General features: G+C 40.4%; 3 protein-coding genes across 5 annotated transcripts in view; 2 read left to right on the forward strand and 1 right to left on the reverse strand.

Annotated features, from left to right (window-relative positions):
- akr7a3 (aldo-keto reductase family 7, member A3 (aflatoxin aldehyde reductase)) overlaps positions 1-14,614 on the forward strand; it is a 23,039-nt gene continuing 8,425 nt past the window's right edge. The window contains exons 1-7 of one of the 2 annotated variants that reach the window (XM_079682270.1): positions 1-523; positions 1,288-1,475; positions 1,668-1,772; positions 2,061-2,157; positions 2,662-2,761; positions 3,680-3,809; positions 3,966-4,127. In XM_079682270.1, the coding sequence (XP_079538396.1) occupies positions 223-523; positions 1,288-1,475; positions 1,668-1,772; positions 2,061-2,157; positions 2,662-2,761; positions 3,680-3,809; positions 3,966-4,127 (1,083 nt within the window). In that variant the 5' untranslated portion in view covers positions 1-222. Of the gene's footprint in view, positions 524-1,287; positions 1,476-1,667; positions 1,773-2,060; positions 2,158-2,661; positions 2,762-3,679; positions 3,810-3,965; positions 4,386-14,614 lie in introns of those variants that run through there. The other variant, XM_079682269.1, reaches the window with a different exon arrangement.
- mrto4 (MRT4 homolog, ribosome maturation factor) lies at positions 4,262-7,187 on the reverse strand. The gene is made up of 8 exons (XM_079682272.1): positions 7,058-7,187; positions 6,761-6,819; positions 6,096-6,199; positions 5,926-6,007; positions 5,768-5,835; positions 5,526-5,677; positions 4,972-5,048; positions 4,262-4,858 (listed from the first exon to the last, which is right to left on the reverse strand). Exons 1-8 carry the CDS (start codon positions 7,083-7,085, stop codon positions 4,718-4,720), a joined length of 711 nt encoding a protein of 236 aa, XP_079538398.1. The 5' UTR covers positions 7,086-7,187; the 3' UTR covers positions 4,262-4,717.
- iffo2b (intermediate filament family orphan 2b) overlaps positions 7,323-14,614 on the forward strand; it is a 26,180-nt gene continuing 18,888 nt past the window's right edge. For both annotated transcript variants that reach the window (XM_079682267.1, XM_079682268.1), the window contains exon 1: positions 7,323-8,907. In XM_079682267.1, coding sequence (XP_079538393.1) covers positions 8,432-8,907 — 476 coding nt within the window. In that variant the 5' untranslated portion in view covers positions 7,323-8,431. The remainder of the gene's footprint in view (positions 8,908-14,614) is intronic.

Raw genomic sequence — 14,614 nt, forward strand, 5'->3', positions numbered from 1 at the left:
TGCAACGAGTACACTTCAGCAAATATTAACTCAAAAACAACAGGAAACGGACACAGAAAACGAATTTTGCACTGTCTCAACTACAGCTGAGCAAAGACGCCAAATATCTCTTCAATAAAAGTAATTGCGTTTTAAAGCCGTGAAGTAACTTTACGACGCTCCCTTATCACCGCTTTCAACGACCTTTGCACTTTGTCTCATTGCTAGCCGCTGTACTGTAGCATGCAGTGGGTAGTAATCACCAGAAAACTGTGCACACTTGGTAAGCGTCACACTACTAAAGACAGTGTGCTTAAACATTTGCCGAGGATTGTGGCTCGTCAAAACATGTCGTCGTCTCAAAGTAAGCGGCCGGTTACCTTACTGGGAACTATGGCTTTCGGAGGGCGAGCCGACGAGGAGCTGAGTCTGGAGATGGTGAAGACTTTCATGGACAGGGGACACGTGCTGGTGGACACAGCCTTCATGTATGTGGACGGGAAGTCTGAGACGGTCATAGGGGGCATGAATCTTCCTAAAACAGGTACATCAGGAGCACTCATATTCATAGCGACGCTGCATGCTAACGTTAACTGAGTAGTTGACCCCCACTGCAAGCCTGCTGACTGGGCTGGCACCAGCTTTGAATTATGGGTACCACAATTATTAAGGAACTGCTGTGCATTATATTGTGCATTGCTCCAATGTGCTTTTATTATTGAGAATATTGATGATGGTTTCACTTGCATGGAAGAATTGGATGTGTCCGGAGATTAAAACATTGTATACAATGTGTATACAATGTGCAATGTAATATTAGGTTAAGATAAAACTTTATTAACCTGTGGGAGGAAATAAACATGCTACCCATCAGATAAAGCATATCACATTTCTGAAAATAGCTCACCCATTTCCAGCTGCAACATTAAAGTGATGAACACAGCCGTTCTGAAGAGTCCTTTTACTTTTGGTGCCCTAAGTAGGCCTATAGTTACTGTACCATACTACTAATTAGAAAAAATAAAAACAATACATACTGTATATGCGCAAGGATAAGTTGCATATGATAACAATGACATGATTTGACAATAATATTAGTGGAAAATGAAATGGGAACATTCTGATTATATGATATAAGAATGATTAACCTATTGAAATAAAAGTATAATGGTGTATTTGTATATTTGTATTAGTATATGGGTAGTTATATAGATGCATGGTAATTTGATGGACAAAGATCACTGATTGCCATTTGCTGAACACATCTTATAGATGACATACTTTTAATTGGGTGTTTCTATCTGACAGTAAGCATAGCTACCAAGGCCAACCCCTGGGATGGGAAGACTCTGAAGCCGGAAAGTGTGCGCTCTCAGCTGGAAATATCTCTCCAGAGGCTGAGGACAAATAATGTGGACCTTTTCTACCTCCATGCCCCCGACCACCAAAACCCCATCCAGGATACACTTAAGGCCTGCAATGACCTCCACAAAGAGGTAAATTAACCAGATGCTCAATTTTCTATGACTTGTTGTGTGAGGCTGAAACCTTTCTTGTAACGTGACACATCAAAGATGAAAACATATTTGTCTACAATGTATACATTAAAAGTTACATTCATGATACTGCACCTATTTGTTAGAAACATTTGATTAAACTCTGATTTCATGTTCAAATATCACCCACAGGGAAAGTTCAAGGAGTTTGGCCTTTCAAACTATGCTTCCTGGGAAGTGGCTGAAATAGCAAGCATCTGCAGACACAACAACTGGATTGTTCCCACAGTATATCAGGTATTTACGGCCTTGTACTATCATCAATTGCATATTTTTACACGATTCAAGCTACTTATTATTGATCAATTGTGGATCCATCCATATGAAAAGCTGTGTATTCAAAATCACATTATTTTTACATAAACCTGATCATACAGTATAGGCTAGAACTCACTGTGTTTCCAAAGAGACCTGCTGAAACTTTTGTGCCAATACTAATTCAGAATTACAGTAGTGTTTGTTGCAGAGAGATCCACTGTTCGACATTTTGTTCAGCTTAACTTAGACTATTACAACTTTTCACAGGGGATGTACAATGCCACTACAAGACAAGTTGAGACCGAGTTGCTGCCATGTCTGAGATATTTCGGAATGAGATTCTACGCATACAATCCTTTAGCAGGTGCAATATATCTTCTTTCTGTTGGATAAATAGCCTCTGACTTTTCGTCTAGCACCAACTGCAGGTCAACACTTGTAAAATATCTTAGCATCTACCATTTTAATTGATACAAAAACAAACAGACATTTACTGCATAGTGCCTAAATGACCTCCTAATGTTTTTTGATTATCTCATTTTGACCGTAGCGCCACCATGAGGGTGTCATTGGTGATTTTGAGTGAAATGTCAGAGCAGCTATAGGTTCTATCTATCGTGCTAATTAGCACATTTTATTATACCAACACACTGCTCTAATGATAAATATGGTAATCACCTGCATGTTATCTTTTAATGTAACACAAAGCACTACTGTGACTGGCCAGCCTTACCATGGTTGTTTGTTTATCTTTACTGTAACAGTTTCTCAAAATGTAGCTTCAAACACTTTTGTTTGGTGTGAAGGACAACATTTAGAAGATTGAGATCATTATGTTTTGAACTCTGACTTTATACCCCCTCTGCAGGTGGCCTGCTGACAGGAAAGTACCATTACCAAGACAAAGAGGGTTCCCAGCCTGAAGGGCGGTTCTTTGGTAACAACTGGGCTGCAGCATATAGGGACAGGTAAATGACCCCTTGTTTACTTTTGAGGTTTTTCCAATAAGAAACTTGTTTTAAAGGTCCCATGTCATGCTTTTCTGGTTATTACCCATCCCCTTCTGTGTTATGAAGGTTCTATGCATGTAAACGGTCTGCAGAGTCACAAACCCTCAAAGTACACCCTGTAGCGAGTAAAACTCTAACACAGAAAATACCTCCCAAAATGCCTCGTTGGAGATACGTCACTGTCCATTTGATTCTTCCGGGTACGCATGATGTCAACCGTACCCGGAACGAAATGGACCAATCCGTGGAGCCGTTACGTTAAGCCCCCGCTGATTGATCCAAATTGACCAATCCACAGACTTCCTCACACACACACTCAGTGCAAGCAGCTCTGCTGGTCTCTCCTCCCTGGCTGCAGGCTGATAACACAGTTGGGATCCTGGCGAAATTCTCTCTGCAGACCCATTCTCACAGCGTTTATCAACCTTTTTCTTACTCAATATCAAGCCACACTTATTGTTTTTACTTCGGCTGTGACTTTGTGTGTGCTCAGGATGAGTTTGGCTGTGTTTCGCTAAACAAGGAAACAACACCTCCACGGAGCTTAGTGCATTCACAACGTCCCGACCAATCAGAGCACACTGTGCTCACAGGGAGGGTGGGGGCTGGAGCTACTGGAGCTACAACGAGCCGTTAAAGGCAGAGAGTGAAATTCAGTGAATACACGTAGTTTACAGAGATGCTGTATAAGAAACCAATGTGAGTTTGGAAAATTGCACAATATAAATCTATTCTAGTAGACCTCAACAATGGAATTATGATCAGTGGAAATGGCCATGACATGGGACCTTTAAGCAGTTTCATGTTTTCTTCATTTTTGCTCTCATGTACATTTACAATTGATCAAATAATTGTGTCTGTCCTCTTCTGTGTCAGATACTGGAAGCCGAGTCAGTTTGACGCAATAAAGGTTGTTATCGAGGCCTTGGAGACAGTTTACGGCTCAGAGAAACCCACCATGACATCTGCTGCTATGCGCTGGATGTACCATCACTCCCAACTTAAGGTACCTATATTGTGCACGTATTTATTAGGTAAAAATGTATACCCATCTCAACACTAGTCTGAAGGCTGTTTTTGTGCTCACAGGAGTTTGAGATTGTTATACCATAGAACACCTTTTTCAATTTAAAAATGTTCATGTAATTGTCTGCTGTTCCAGGGGGATCTTGGTGATGGAGTCATCATTGGTATGTCAAGTATGGAACAACTTCAGCAAAACTTGGCAGCTGCAGAGGAGGGTCCTCTGGATGAGAGAGTGGTCAATGCTTTTAATGACGCCTGGAATCTCGTAGCCCACGAGTGTCCAAACTACTTCCGCTAAAGACAAACTTTTTTGCCCTCAAATTTAAAGAGAAAAAACCCCCAGCTAAAGCTCCTTTCCACTAGTGAAGACCTTGCACTTGTTCTTGAAATGAGCCTTCTCTTAGAAATGAATCAAATGGAGACCAGAATGCATTATGTTTAGAGCAATTCATTGTTAATGTACAAATGTAAAAACAAAAATATTCTTTCAGGGAAAAAAAATAACATTTTCTGAAGTCTGCCTTAATTAAACTGTTACAATAAAATGAAAACAAATTTATTTTGTATTTTTCTACAGATAAAATACATCAAGTCGGTTGGGTTGGTTCAGCACATGAAATGACATGTGCTTATTGGATTTGGCAAAATACAAGAAACATCAACATGATAAACTATGGTAGATCATCAAGTCTTTAACTATGGTAATCTGTTTTTACTGAACAACAACTCAGTCCGAAGCTGAACTGGTGAATGTAGGACAGTAGTTTGTTTTGGGGTAAAAAAAAGACAAGACAGATCACAGACTTCAGGGGAGCACTAGCAGTCAGGCTGAATGTCCCTCTGCTGTTAAAGGCAAGTGTACACGCTTCTCTTGCCCTTGCAGATGATTTATTCTGCATCTTCATCATCTTCCTCTCCATTATCCATAGGCTCTTCCCCACCTGCAACATTTTCAAACTCGCCTGTTTCTGAGTTCCACATACATTTGATCTGCACCTTGAATTCTGCCATCTCAATGTTGAAGAGTTTCTATGGTCAGAAAAAGAGCCACAGTCAGTTAAACACAGGGCAGTTCATTGGCCAGAATCTGGTAATGGTACACGTTAGGACACGGACAATATTTTCTGTAGTCAAGAACTCACCAGAATACGAGCCTGCTCAGGAGTGAGCACATCTCCATCCTTACAGACTTCATGGTCCTTCAGGAGGGTCACCACGCCTTTAAAAACAGATAATAAATAATGTGACTATCATGACTCAACCGATTTGAAGAAATGAATAAGTTAAGAGGGGCAGAGGATCACTTGGTGCCCTCAAAAGATATCTGATCCCTTCTATAAAAGTAGTGACTGTGTTGCAAATGCCCGATAAAGCACATCCTTCTGTGCTCTGGATGTATTGTTTTCAATAAGCCAAACTAGTCATTCACTGACTTCAGTAAATCAAACATGTTTCGGGGAGATTTCCAGAGGTGAATTGTTTTGAACAGTTAAACTATTTAATTAGGCCTATAATTAAAATCTCTCCTCCTGTTTAAATGTGTTGCATTTATGCATCTGAGTTGTTAAGCACCTTTGGGCGGAGTGTTAAAGACAGGGTAGGAAGACAAATAGTCTTGAGAAAGTGACCATTACATTGTTGGTTTTGGTCTTTGAAAAATATTTTTTGTCAAAAGTAAATAACGCCAGATAATGACCTTTCTTGAGAGCAGTGGGAAGTCCTAATTGCCTCAACTGGGGCTCCATTGAGTGAGGAAACTGATCAAGGGGTCCCTCGTCCAGTGTCGTGTCCATCAGTGCACGGTTGCCTGCTCGTGCATAATCCATCTCTTTGAAATGATTGAAGTACCTGTTGATGTAGAATACCATTTTGTCAAGTAATGAGCAATATTTTGGAAAATCACTGCAACAACATTGCATTATGTAAAGCTGTACTTACTCTTGTACCTCTTCCTTTGTTTTGTTAGTGAATAGTACTCCTACTTCTCCTCGCAGATACTTGGTGACCTGCACATTGACAGATAATAAAAATGTCATCTCTATGCAGTATATTTTTACATTTTCTGGATTAACAGCACACCTTAAGAGATCTCTTACCTTGTGCAAATTATCTTTGTATTCATCTGTTTCTCCTTTACCCAAGGCAACCGACATGACTTTATTTTTGCCGAAGAAGAATCTGTAAAAGAGCGGAGAGTCAAACATCTTGCCTACAACACGAGCTTAATTCATATGGATAAAAAATTCGAAATAATCAGGCTTATTACCTGCTGTGTTTCCACGCTGTCCTGATGTCTTTCAGTTTGTTATTCCTCATATTAGCCACAGAGAATATGAACAAGTTTCTGTACGTGTCCACACATTTCCGTAACTAAAAAGGACAAACAGGTGGAGAATGAAGTGTTACTTCGTTTTATCCCTACAATTAACATCTTTTATAATACTGAGTATACATACGTGTTATATATAGACTATAATATCCGTTATGCAACAATTATTTTTAATATTGATTAATCTGCCGATGATTTTCTGCTTTAAATTACTATTCTGATTATCATGTCAGAAAATAAAGCCGAAAAAGATATTCAGTTTGATGTGACATAATACAAAGAAAATAAAGACATTTAATCAATACTTATTGTTGCTCCAATATCTTTTACTATCCCTACTATCAAACTGTTATGTTATTGACAAGATGAGGTCACAGAAACGTGTACCAATACTAACTTGATTATTGTACTAAAAGCCTTAATGTTTTTAATTAAAAGTAACTAGCATTGTTATTCACTTCATTTGTTGATGATGAATGCGTTAATTTATTTTAAAATCGTACTTTTGCTTTGAAACATATCAAATGCCATGCCAGTAAAGCCTAATGGAATTTAAACATGTCTGCAGCTTGTTAGCATAGCATGGTTGACGCAAAACTCACCTCCTCGATTAATTTCTGTTTCGTCTGTAGTCCTTTCTTGGCTGTTTTCGTTAACGAAACTGTGGGGAAGACGATGTTAATATCAGTCAGTTATCTATGAGTTTAAGTGTCAAAGCAGCATCCTAATGTACGTCAAACACTTATTCCCCCTTGTGGAGAAGCTAAAGTTAGCATTTTAGCTAACGTTAAAGTTACTTTTCTACCGTCGAGGACAGCTGCTAGATACAAACAACCAGTTTATATCGTTATCCTATGAAATTGTTATACATTTCACAATTTGAAAGGCTATTTACTCACTTTTCTTGTCCCTCTTTGACTTCGGCATGGTTCCTTCTCACGATGCAGAGTCGCAGACGCACACGTGAAATGAGAAAGGACCCCAAATGTTTCTGTTTGGCGGAGCAGCTGACCATATGCTGCCTGACTGAAAATAAAACTTGTATTTTTAAATATTTATAAATTCCAATTTTCCTGACTGGGAACAGCTTGATGTACATTGCGGAAACATGTGGTGGGTAATAATGTGTGGGATGAGATCATGTGGTTGTCTTTCAGAATGTTAATCTACAATAAATAAAAGAGTGACAATATAATCTCTAACAAGCTGCCATATTCAACCTTTAGTAAATTACACAAACATTAACTCGCAAAAATGTAAAACTCTTTTTACACAGCCTACAACTAAAAGGTCAACAGGTGGCAGCAAATGCTTTATTTATGATGTGTTTCTGTTGCACTATGTCCTTTTGCCTTAAATATGTTTTCTAAAGCACTTTGAATAACTAGAATTACATGCCTGGTAGGATATTTCGATGACTCTAAATTAGGAAGTGGTTCAGTCGCCTATATAATAATAAAATATAATGAATGCCGACATTTGCTAAAATAAGATGCATTGATCAATTCCTCGTCATGTTGCACACCCTATCTTATTTAAATATGACATTAAGATACACATTGTATGTAGAAACATATCACATGATGAATAATAACTTTTAAACACATTTAAAAGGCATTGTCATAGTCAATTAATCTCTAAAAATATGCCTTGAGCCAGTCTGGGATCCTCGCCCTAAACCAGACGCGAGAGAAAATAGGGAGGGAGGTGGGAGGGGCTGATGCTGCTGATAGTGCCTAGTTTAGCACTTTGCAACATGATCCGCTCACATCACGAAGAGGCCGGGCTCTGCGGTGCTACGTCCTGCCAGCCCACCGCAGCACATGGAGACTGGGTAAAGCCATAGTTAACGGGGAATGACAAAAGGAAGAAGGTGGACCATCTTCCGCTGGCTATATGAACCAGCTCAGCATCAGCAGCGACTGACAAAGCAAAGGGAAACAGAGATGAGGGTGACGGGAAGTGCTGCTGGTGTTTATTTCGATCTGCGTCAAACCTCCTACAGAAGATAATGCCCTCGGTGCCTCTGAAGGGACTTTCTATGTTTCTTATTTGCGCAGGGGTCCATGTCAGTATCTCGGGGTAAACACCCAGCAGGGACAGTGATGGCCACCCCGTCTCCAGCATCTGCATTGTAAGGTGAAACTCGTCCTGGGGTTGGGCTTGTGAAGGAATATGATATGCAGAGATAACAACTAACATTAATTGTGTCGTTGTTGTATACAAACCAGACAGAGCCATAACTGGATTACCGGGTGTAGTTGTTTGTCAACATGAACTCGCTGTATTTCTCCGACACTCCGCCCGGGTCGGCGTGCAACCGTCCGTCCGGGTCGGGCGCAGTGACCAGCGCCCTGCGAAATGACCTGGGCTCCAACATACATGTGTTGAAAACACTCAACCTACGTTTCCGCTGCTTCCTTGCCAAAGTCCACGAACTTGAGAGAAGAAACAAACTGCTTGAGAGCCAACTGCAGCAAGCTCTGTTTAAAACGCAGTACCGACACCTTTACTCCCGGGAAGTTGCAGTGCAGACGGACGGTCCCGAATCTCGGTTACCGGGCACCATCTGGAGTTTTACGCATGTCCGGAGGCAAGGGGAGCGCTATGAGACCGTGCGGGGGCCCGGGGTTTCGTGGTCGCACCCGGACGGAGTTGGGGTCCAAATAGACACCATTACACCAGAACTGAGGGCTTTGTATAACGTGTTGGCCAAAGTCAAGCGGGAGAGGGACGAGTATAGGAGAAAGTGAGTACCAAAACCAGACTGAGGTTCATTTTGTTGTATGTGCTGTGGATACTTTCTCTTTCAAATATTTAAAGTTTCAGACTTTAACATGCAATCATCATCGCCATAGTTGACAGGTTAGGGTAAGGGCTGGGGTTATATTAAATGCTGTCATAACATGATGTTTTAATTCCCCTAAACATGGACATGTCTTGTTTTATATCATATTAAACTGAATGTATTTGGTTTCTCATCTTTAAAAAAAAAGGCATTTAAGGACATCACCTTGGCATTTTGGAAATTGGGATGGGCCTTATTTCTTTCTACTATATTTGCATGGGAGTAGCAATAAATAAGGCCCTGAAAAATGTTGATTGTGGCCATCTTTTTTTTCTGGGCCTCTATCATTACTGCACAGAGCACACTCATTAGCTACACAGAAGTACAAATGAAGCTGATAATAGGTACACAAAGAAGACTATCACAGAAGCACTTAAAGTTATTGTAAGAGTATTACAGGAATATTGAAGTGATCTCATCTTATTCCTAAATGATGGCCCACACTGCAGTCATGAGAACTTGAAGGGTTGACTCAATGAATGTAGACGTAACGTTTCAAAGTGGAGAAGTTGTCCTAATGTTGTGCTACATTAAATCAAGACACCACATTATCAATATTACTCTCAAATATAGGATGTCTTAGTTTATGAAGTTGTCCAAATGAGAGCTGAATAATCTGATTGAATAAGTTGTTTTTTATAAACACAAACGTTCTTCAATGTGAAGATTCAGTGATTTTCTCCGTTTATCTTTGAATATCTGAGTATCTTTTGGTGTTGCATTGTTGGTTGGACAAATCATGAGGCTTGAAGACGTCACCATCGTCTGAGGAACACTGCGAGGAGCATTCTTTTCAGGTATTAATATTTTAAATGCTGTGTGAATTTTTTTATAAACGCAGTACCGACACCTTTACTCCCGGGAACTCACAGAAATTAAATCTGTGCTTGTTTTCATCTGAACATCACTGTGTGACCTCCCATTAATTTGCTTCCCTTGTGGGTAGGGTTAGTCAATGTCACCAGACGCTCATCTGACGGTATGATGAAGAGATGGCAGACATCGCAGTGATAGAGTTACATTTAAGGTAGTATATCACATGAAGGATGTCCGATCCAAGCTCAGCATTTCACAGATATATTTTGCCGGCATTGAACATCTGCTTCTCACAGTGGCTATTCCTTTACATTACTTAGTTCCCACTAATTGTTTTAATTTAGACACATTAATTGGGTTTCCTTGAGGAATCATTGCAGAAGCCCTGGCTGACCCACGTCACTGCTGGCCTGCTTGGCTGGGTACTACAGTGAGACATGCCAAGCAAACGCCTGCTTCTGTTTGCTGCCATGATTTAAGCCGAAAGGCATTTTAACAGGCCTCTGCCTGACCATGAGGTGGGCTATGACGAACGCTGACTTCCATGTGAGTGCACTGACTCAGTGACACAGAATGTGCGTGCTCTCCCACTCCTCGGGGAAACTGGATATCCTGCCCAGTCATTCCCTCGAACACCAGCATATCCTTTTTTGTGCACTTCTGCTCGAAAAGATGGACGGCAGTGACTGGGACATCAGCCAAATTAAAAACTGCTGCAGCTCAAGTCCAAAATTGTAGATCTCAAAATGGAAGCTTTTGACTTTATAAGTGATTGAAACATCAAAGTTGCTTTATAAAAAATACAAAAAGCTAATGCACTTTGCATCTTCACACATGAAACCTCTATCATACCTCCAATTGGCTGATGTTGATTTATTGTTAGACTGGTTTTCTATAGGTTTAATTAATTATTTGTAATCAAAAAAGGGGGTGGTGTTTGTTTACATTATTCTTTAATGACACTCCCAAGGCACAAGGTGTCCAACATGTTTTTAAATCTTTTCTATCGCTAGAGAAGTGTTGAACGAGACACATAGCCTCTTTTTATTGACCAAAAACCTGGCAATCAATCTGTTTCCGTGCCTCTCACGTTCCTTCTGCGCTCTGAGCTGAATAATTGCATCACTGCTGGGTTCACCTCCCAGTTGTTTTCTCTCTATCTCCCAGTCCTCACGTTTTACCATTCAAGCCCCATCCTGCCAATCCTTTTCTGTTCTGCACTCTTTCTTTGTGTTCAGCCATTCCTCCATCCTTCACTCCACCCTCTTTAGCCCCCTCCACCCCTCGGCTCCTGTTTATGTCATACAGACTGCTTTGTAAGGCATCCTCAATCCTGACGGAGCCCCCCTTGTGCTCCCACACTGCCCCACTGATTTATTAAAGCTTTACGAATGTGGACACACAAAAGGAGATGGATGGCAAGCTGTTCCGTTTCTGATTTGGTCACTTGGAATCATACATTGATGCAATCTGTTGTTTACTTGTTTGCCTCTTTCTCATCAAGAGACGATTATCTAAACTTTAAGCAAAACTGGGTGATTTGACATACGTTGTTGCTTGTAATGAATATATGAATGGGCTCAAATATGAAAGAAGAGATAGAACAGATATTATTTGGACCAAGGAATTTGAAAGGCTCTGGAGCCAGAATTGCAAAAGTGCTCCTAAGATGAAACTTATGACATTGCGTAATACATTTGAAAAGGTTTTTCACCTATTAAACTCAATTGTTTTAAATAAATCTCCTCTTTAGTAGCTTTAAACCAAAAACAAAACACAGACGCAAACAACTGCTTAAATCTGCTCGTAGACATAATACTAACTAACGTTTAGGAAAAATACTTAAAAGCCATTCTGTGTGCCAATCTTTCTCGACTTCCACCTGAAGACCTTAGTTACAAAAATACTTTTTCAGATGAGTTGGTTTTCTTTTCATGTTACAGTACTTTTTGTAATATCTCTTTAAAAGTGGAAAGAGCAGAGAAGATTGCTTCAGTTGGAATTCTACAGTCACATAGAAATAAGGTTCTGGCACAATATATATTTCTGTTTAGCTATGTCCTCAATCATCTACAGCTATTAGCCATACTCTGGAAGAGAAAAGTTAATTGCTACAAACAAATCAGCTATTCTACATAATTAAAAATCCTTTTGGTCGAGAATGGTCTTGTTCTTTCTACAGGATGTATTTGTGGATCTGTAAAGCTCTTTAACTGATTAAGTCCACATTCTTAAGTAATTTATATAATTGTTCTCCATTGAACACAAAAGTGTTCACGCACACAAACAAAGTTCCTCTCTCTGTTTCTCACACACAAACAGCACATAGAGCTGTCCAAGCACAGGCTACATAAATCAGACAGCCTGCTTACATGAGCGTCCACTCAGTGCCACAGTGTCTGGACTGTGGGGTTACACACGTCTCACACAGATAAATTACAGAGCAAGGGAAATGCGTAAGGTCAATGCCAGTGGCCTCATTTACAGTGTTTTCATCCCACTGCCTTGCATCACTGTGAAATGTATCACTTGGGCTTTACAAGTCTCTGTCAATTGCAATTTGCCACCAACATGAGAGAGAGCTAAAAATGCCAAACACTCACGAAACTATTTGTATCTCTGCAACAAACTGTATATTCACTGAGAATCGAAACCGCAGCTGGCTGTGACCGCTATCTTTTTGTGGCCAAGGAGGCTGTTTTGTTTAGTATTTACATACTGTTGCTGGAAATATTGCACACAGCTTTATCAGATTACTGCGCAGACTCAAAGCCAGTGTACCAGTGATAATATGTTAAGGAATTTTCATAGAGCTGTACCAATAAAGATAAGGCTAGTTATTTGCTTATTCCAAATAACCCCAAAGATGAGAGCCCAGTATACAATTGACTGTATTTACATGCATATCTGTGGAATACACGTGATGTTCTTAAGAGATGATTGCACAGAAAGAAAAAAAAGAGGAAGAGAGAAGGACAATTTACATTTTGTATACCATATTTTAAGGTGCAATGCAGTGTTCTAGACATACTGTAGTGCTAAAGGACACACGAGGCCTCTCCTAATTGGTTGTTTATTACATCACTGATCTGAGGCCAAACTTCTGTCCAGGAAGATGACATTGGGGGCGATGCTGAATGTATAGTGAACATTCTCTGGGCCTCCTGGGCATGTTCCTTCTGCATGAATAATTCATGTACAACTGAATTTAGCTGTGTGTGGATCAATGCAAAGAGAATTCACAAAGTTCCTCTTTGAGGCGTTGATCTTCTGTGATTAAGAGAGGTGAAAGTCAGAGATCGGCATCTCTTTGAAAGTATGATTCAAGATAACTACAGGGTGAGGTGGACTGTAAATCCAAATCTGAACGCAGCATTGTGTTTCAAATATCTTATTACCTCACAAAGATGGACGAACTGCGCTGACGATGATCTCTTCAGCCTGTCTCTGTCTGTCTGGTGCTGACCTGCCCTGCGTGTAATCCAGGCCGTCTATTCAGGAGAGGGATTTTCTCTAAGCCGTCACCTAGCACCAAGTCTCCAACTTTCAGCCGGCCCTGTCCCACATCCTGGCACGCAGCCGCCACCGTGAACTAGGGCCTCTTGAGTGGTCGACTCCCTGCTGCTGACACACACAGAGAGCTCAGTTCACTCAGACCACTGAACCCCAAATTACAGCCTATTTTGTTTCTCTCCTATTCCCATATGGGGTTCACTTTGTTTAAATTCTTGGGTATTTTTAAAGGACCTATTTTTAGCATTTTGTGGATCATTTTCAACATGCTGGATTGAGCTTAGTGGAAACATCTAACCAGATATCTTGTGCAGTACCTCCATTGTTGTTCAAGAACACTTCAAGGAGCCACACTACTGCACTTTTTCTTTATTATGATGAACACAGGCCTTCAGTTTATTTTAAGTGAATCCAACATACAGTATACGGTCCAGATCCTAGGGGTCAGGGCCTCTCAGTGGATTGCAAGATAAATCTCAGGGGTCCTGTGACGAAGATAACTTTGTCACTGTGGACTGACGGCTTCAGGCCTTGGATATTGTATTTTATTTTGAAAAGTTTTCCCCCTCCCGTTTTTTCTGTTGCTCCTGATTATGTTCACCTGGTGCCCTGGGTTGTCTCCTCCCCCCTCACCTGTGTTTTGTTGGGTTAATTAGTGTGGGTATTTAGGCTCTGTGTTGCCTGTTGGGTAGTGTGTGTGCGATCCTTGTGGTGACTGTGTTCACGTGGGCAGCAGATTGAGGCTGTGCTATATGTTTATGATGTAATAAATGCCCACACCGGGTTGTATTTTGAACGTTCTGCCTCTGCTTCCTTGCTTGGTCGGGCCGCTCAATTGTCAGCTTCACAGGTCCCTGAGATGACTGTTGTTAGAAAACAAAAAAAGAAGCTCATTACTGACACACAATTATTTTCTGGCTCCATCTTTGTCTGTTTTTTTGTGAAATAGAGCGTTTCACCAATTTAAGTAATTTACCAATTTGTAACGTCACTGTAAACTGCTTACAAATACCTGTTCAACTTGTGTTATCATAGGCGATGTTTGGGATCACTGCACTAGATCACCAAATGTGAATTAATCTGCTTACATTTCTTTACAATCTTCAGTAGGGCCCAGTGGGCTTCAGCCTAAGTACCACAGAAAGGGCAGAAAAGTAGGTGTAAAGTATTGAGAGATACATTAATTGTGTGCTGTGTTTTTAGGAGAATGTATCAATAGAAGAAAATATAAAACAATACCAAACTGTCCATTGAATCAGGTCATTATTAAGGCAAGAAA

The sequence above is a fragment of the Notothenia rossii genome (assembly GCF_949606895.1).
Source record: "Notothenia rossii genome assembly, chromosome: 5".
Classification (NCBI taxonomy): Eukaryota; Metazoa; Chordata; class Actinopteri; order Perciformes; family Nototheniidae; genus Notothenia; species Notothenia rossii.

Bases quoted from the DNA above. Each gene is read 5' to 3' on its own strand.
- mrto4 (XM_079682272.1), bottom strand. From the start codon at position 7,085: ATGCCGAAGTCAAAGAGGGACAAGAAAA. The intron at 6,200-6,760 runs GTGAGTTTTGCG...TGTCCTTTTTAG, and splicing joins AACAGAAATTAATCGAGGAG to TTACGGAAATGTGTGGACAC. The intron at 5,836-5,925 runs GTAAGAGATCTC...GTCAATGTGCAG, and splicing joins ACAAAGATAATTTGCACAAG to GTCACCAAGTATCTGCGAGG.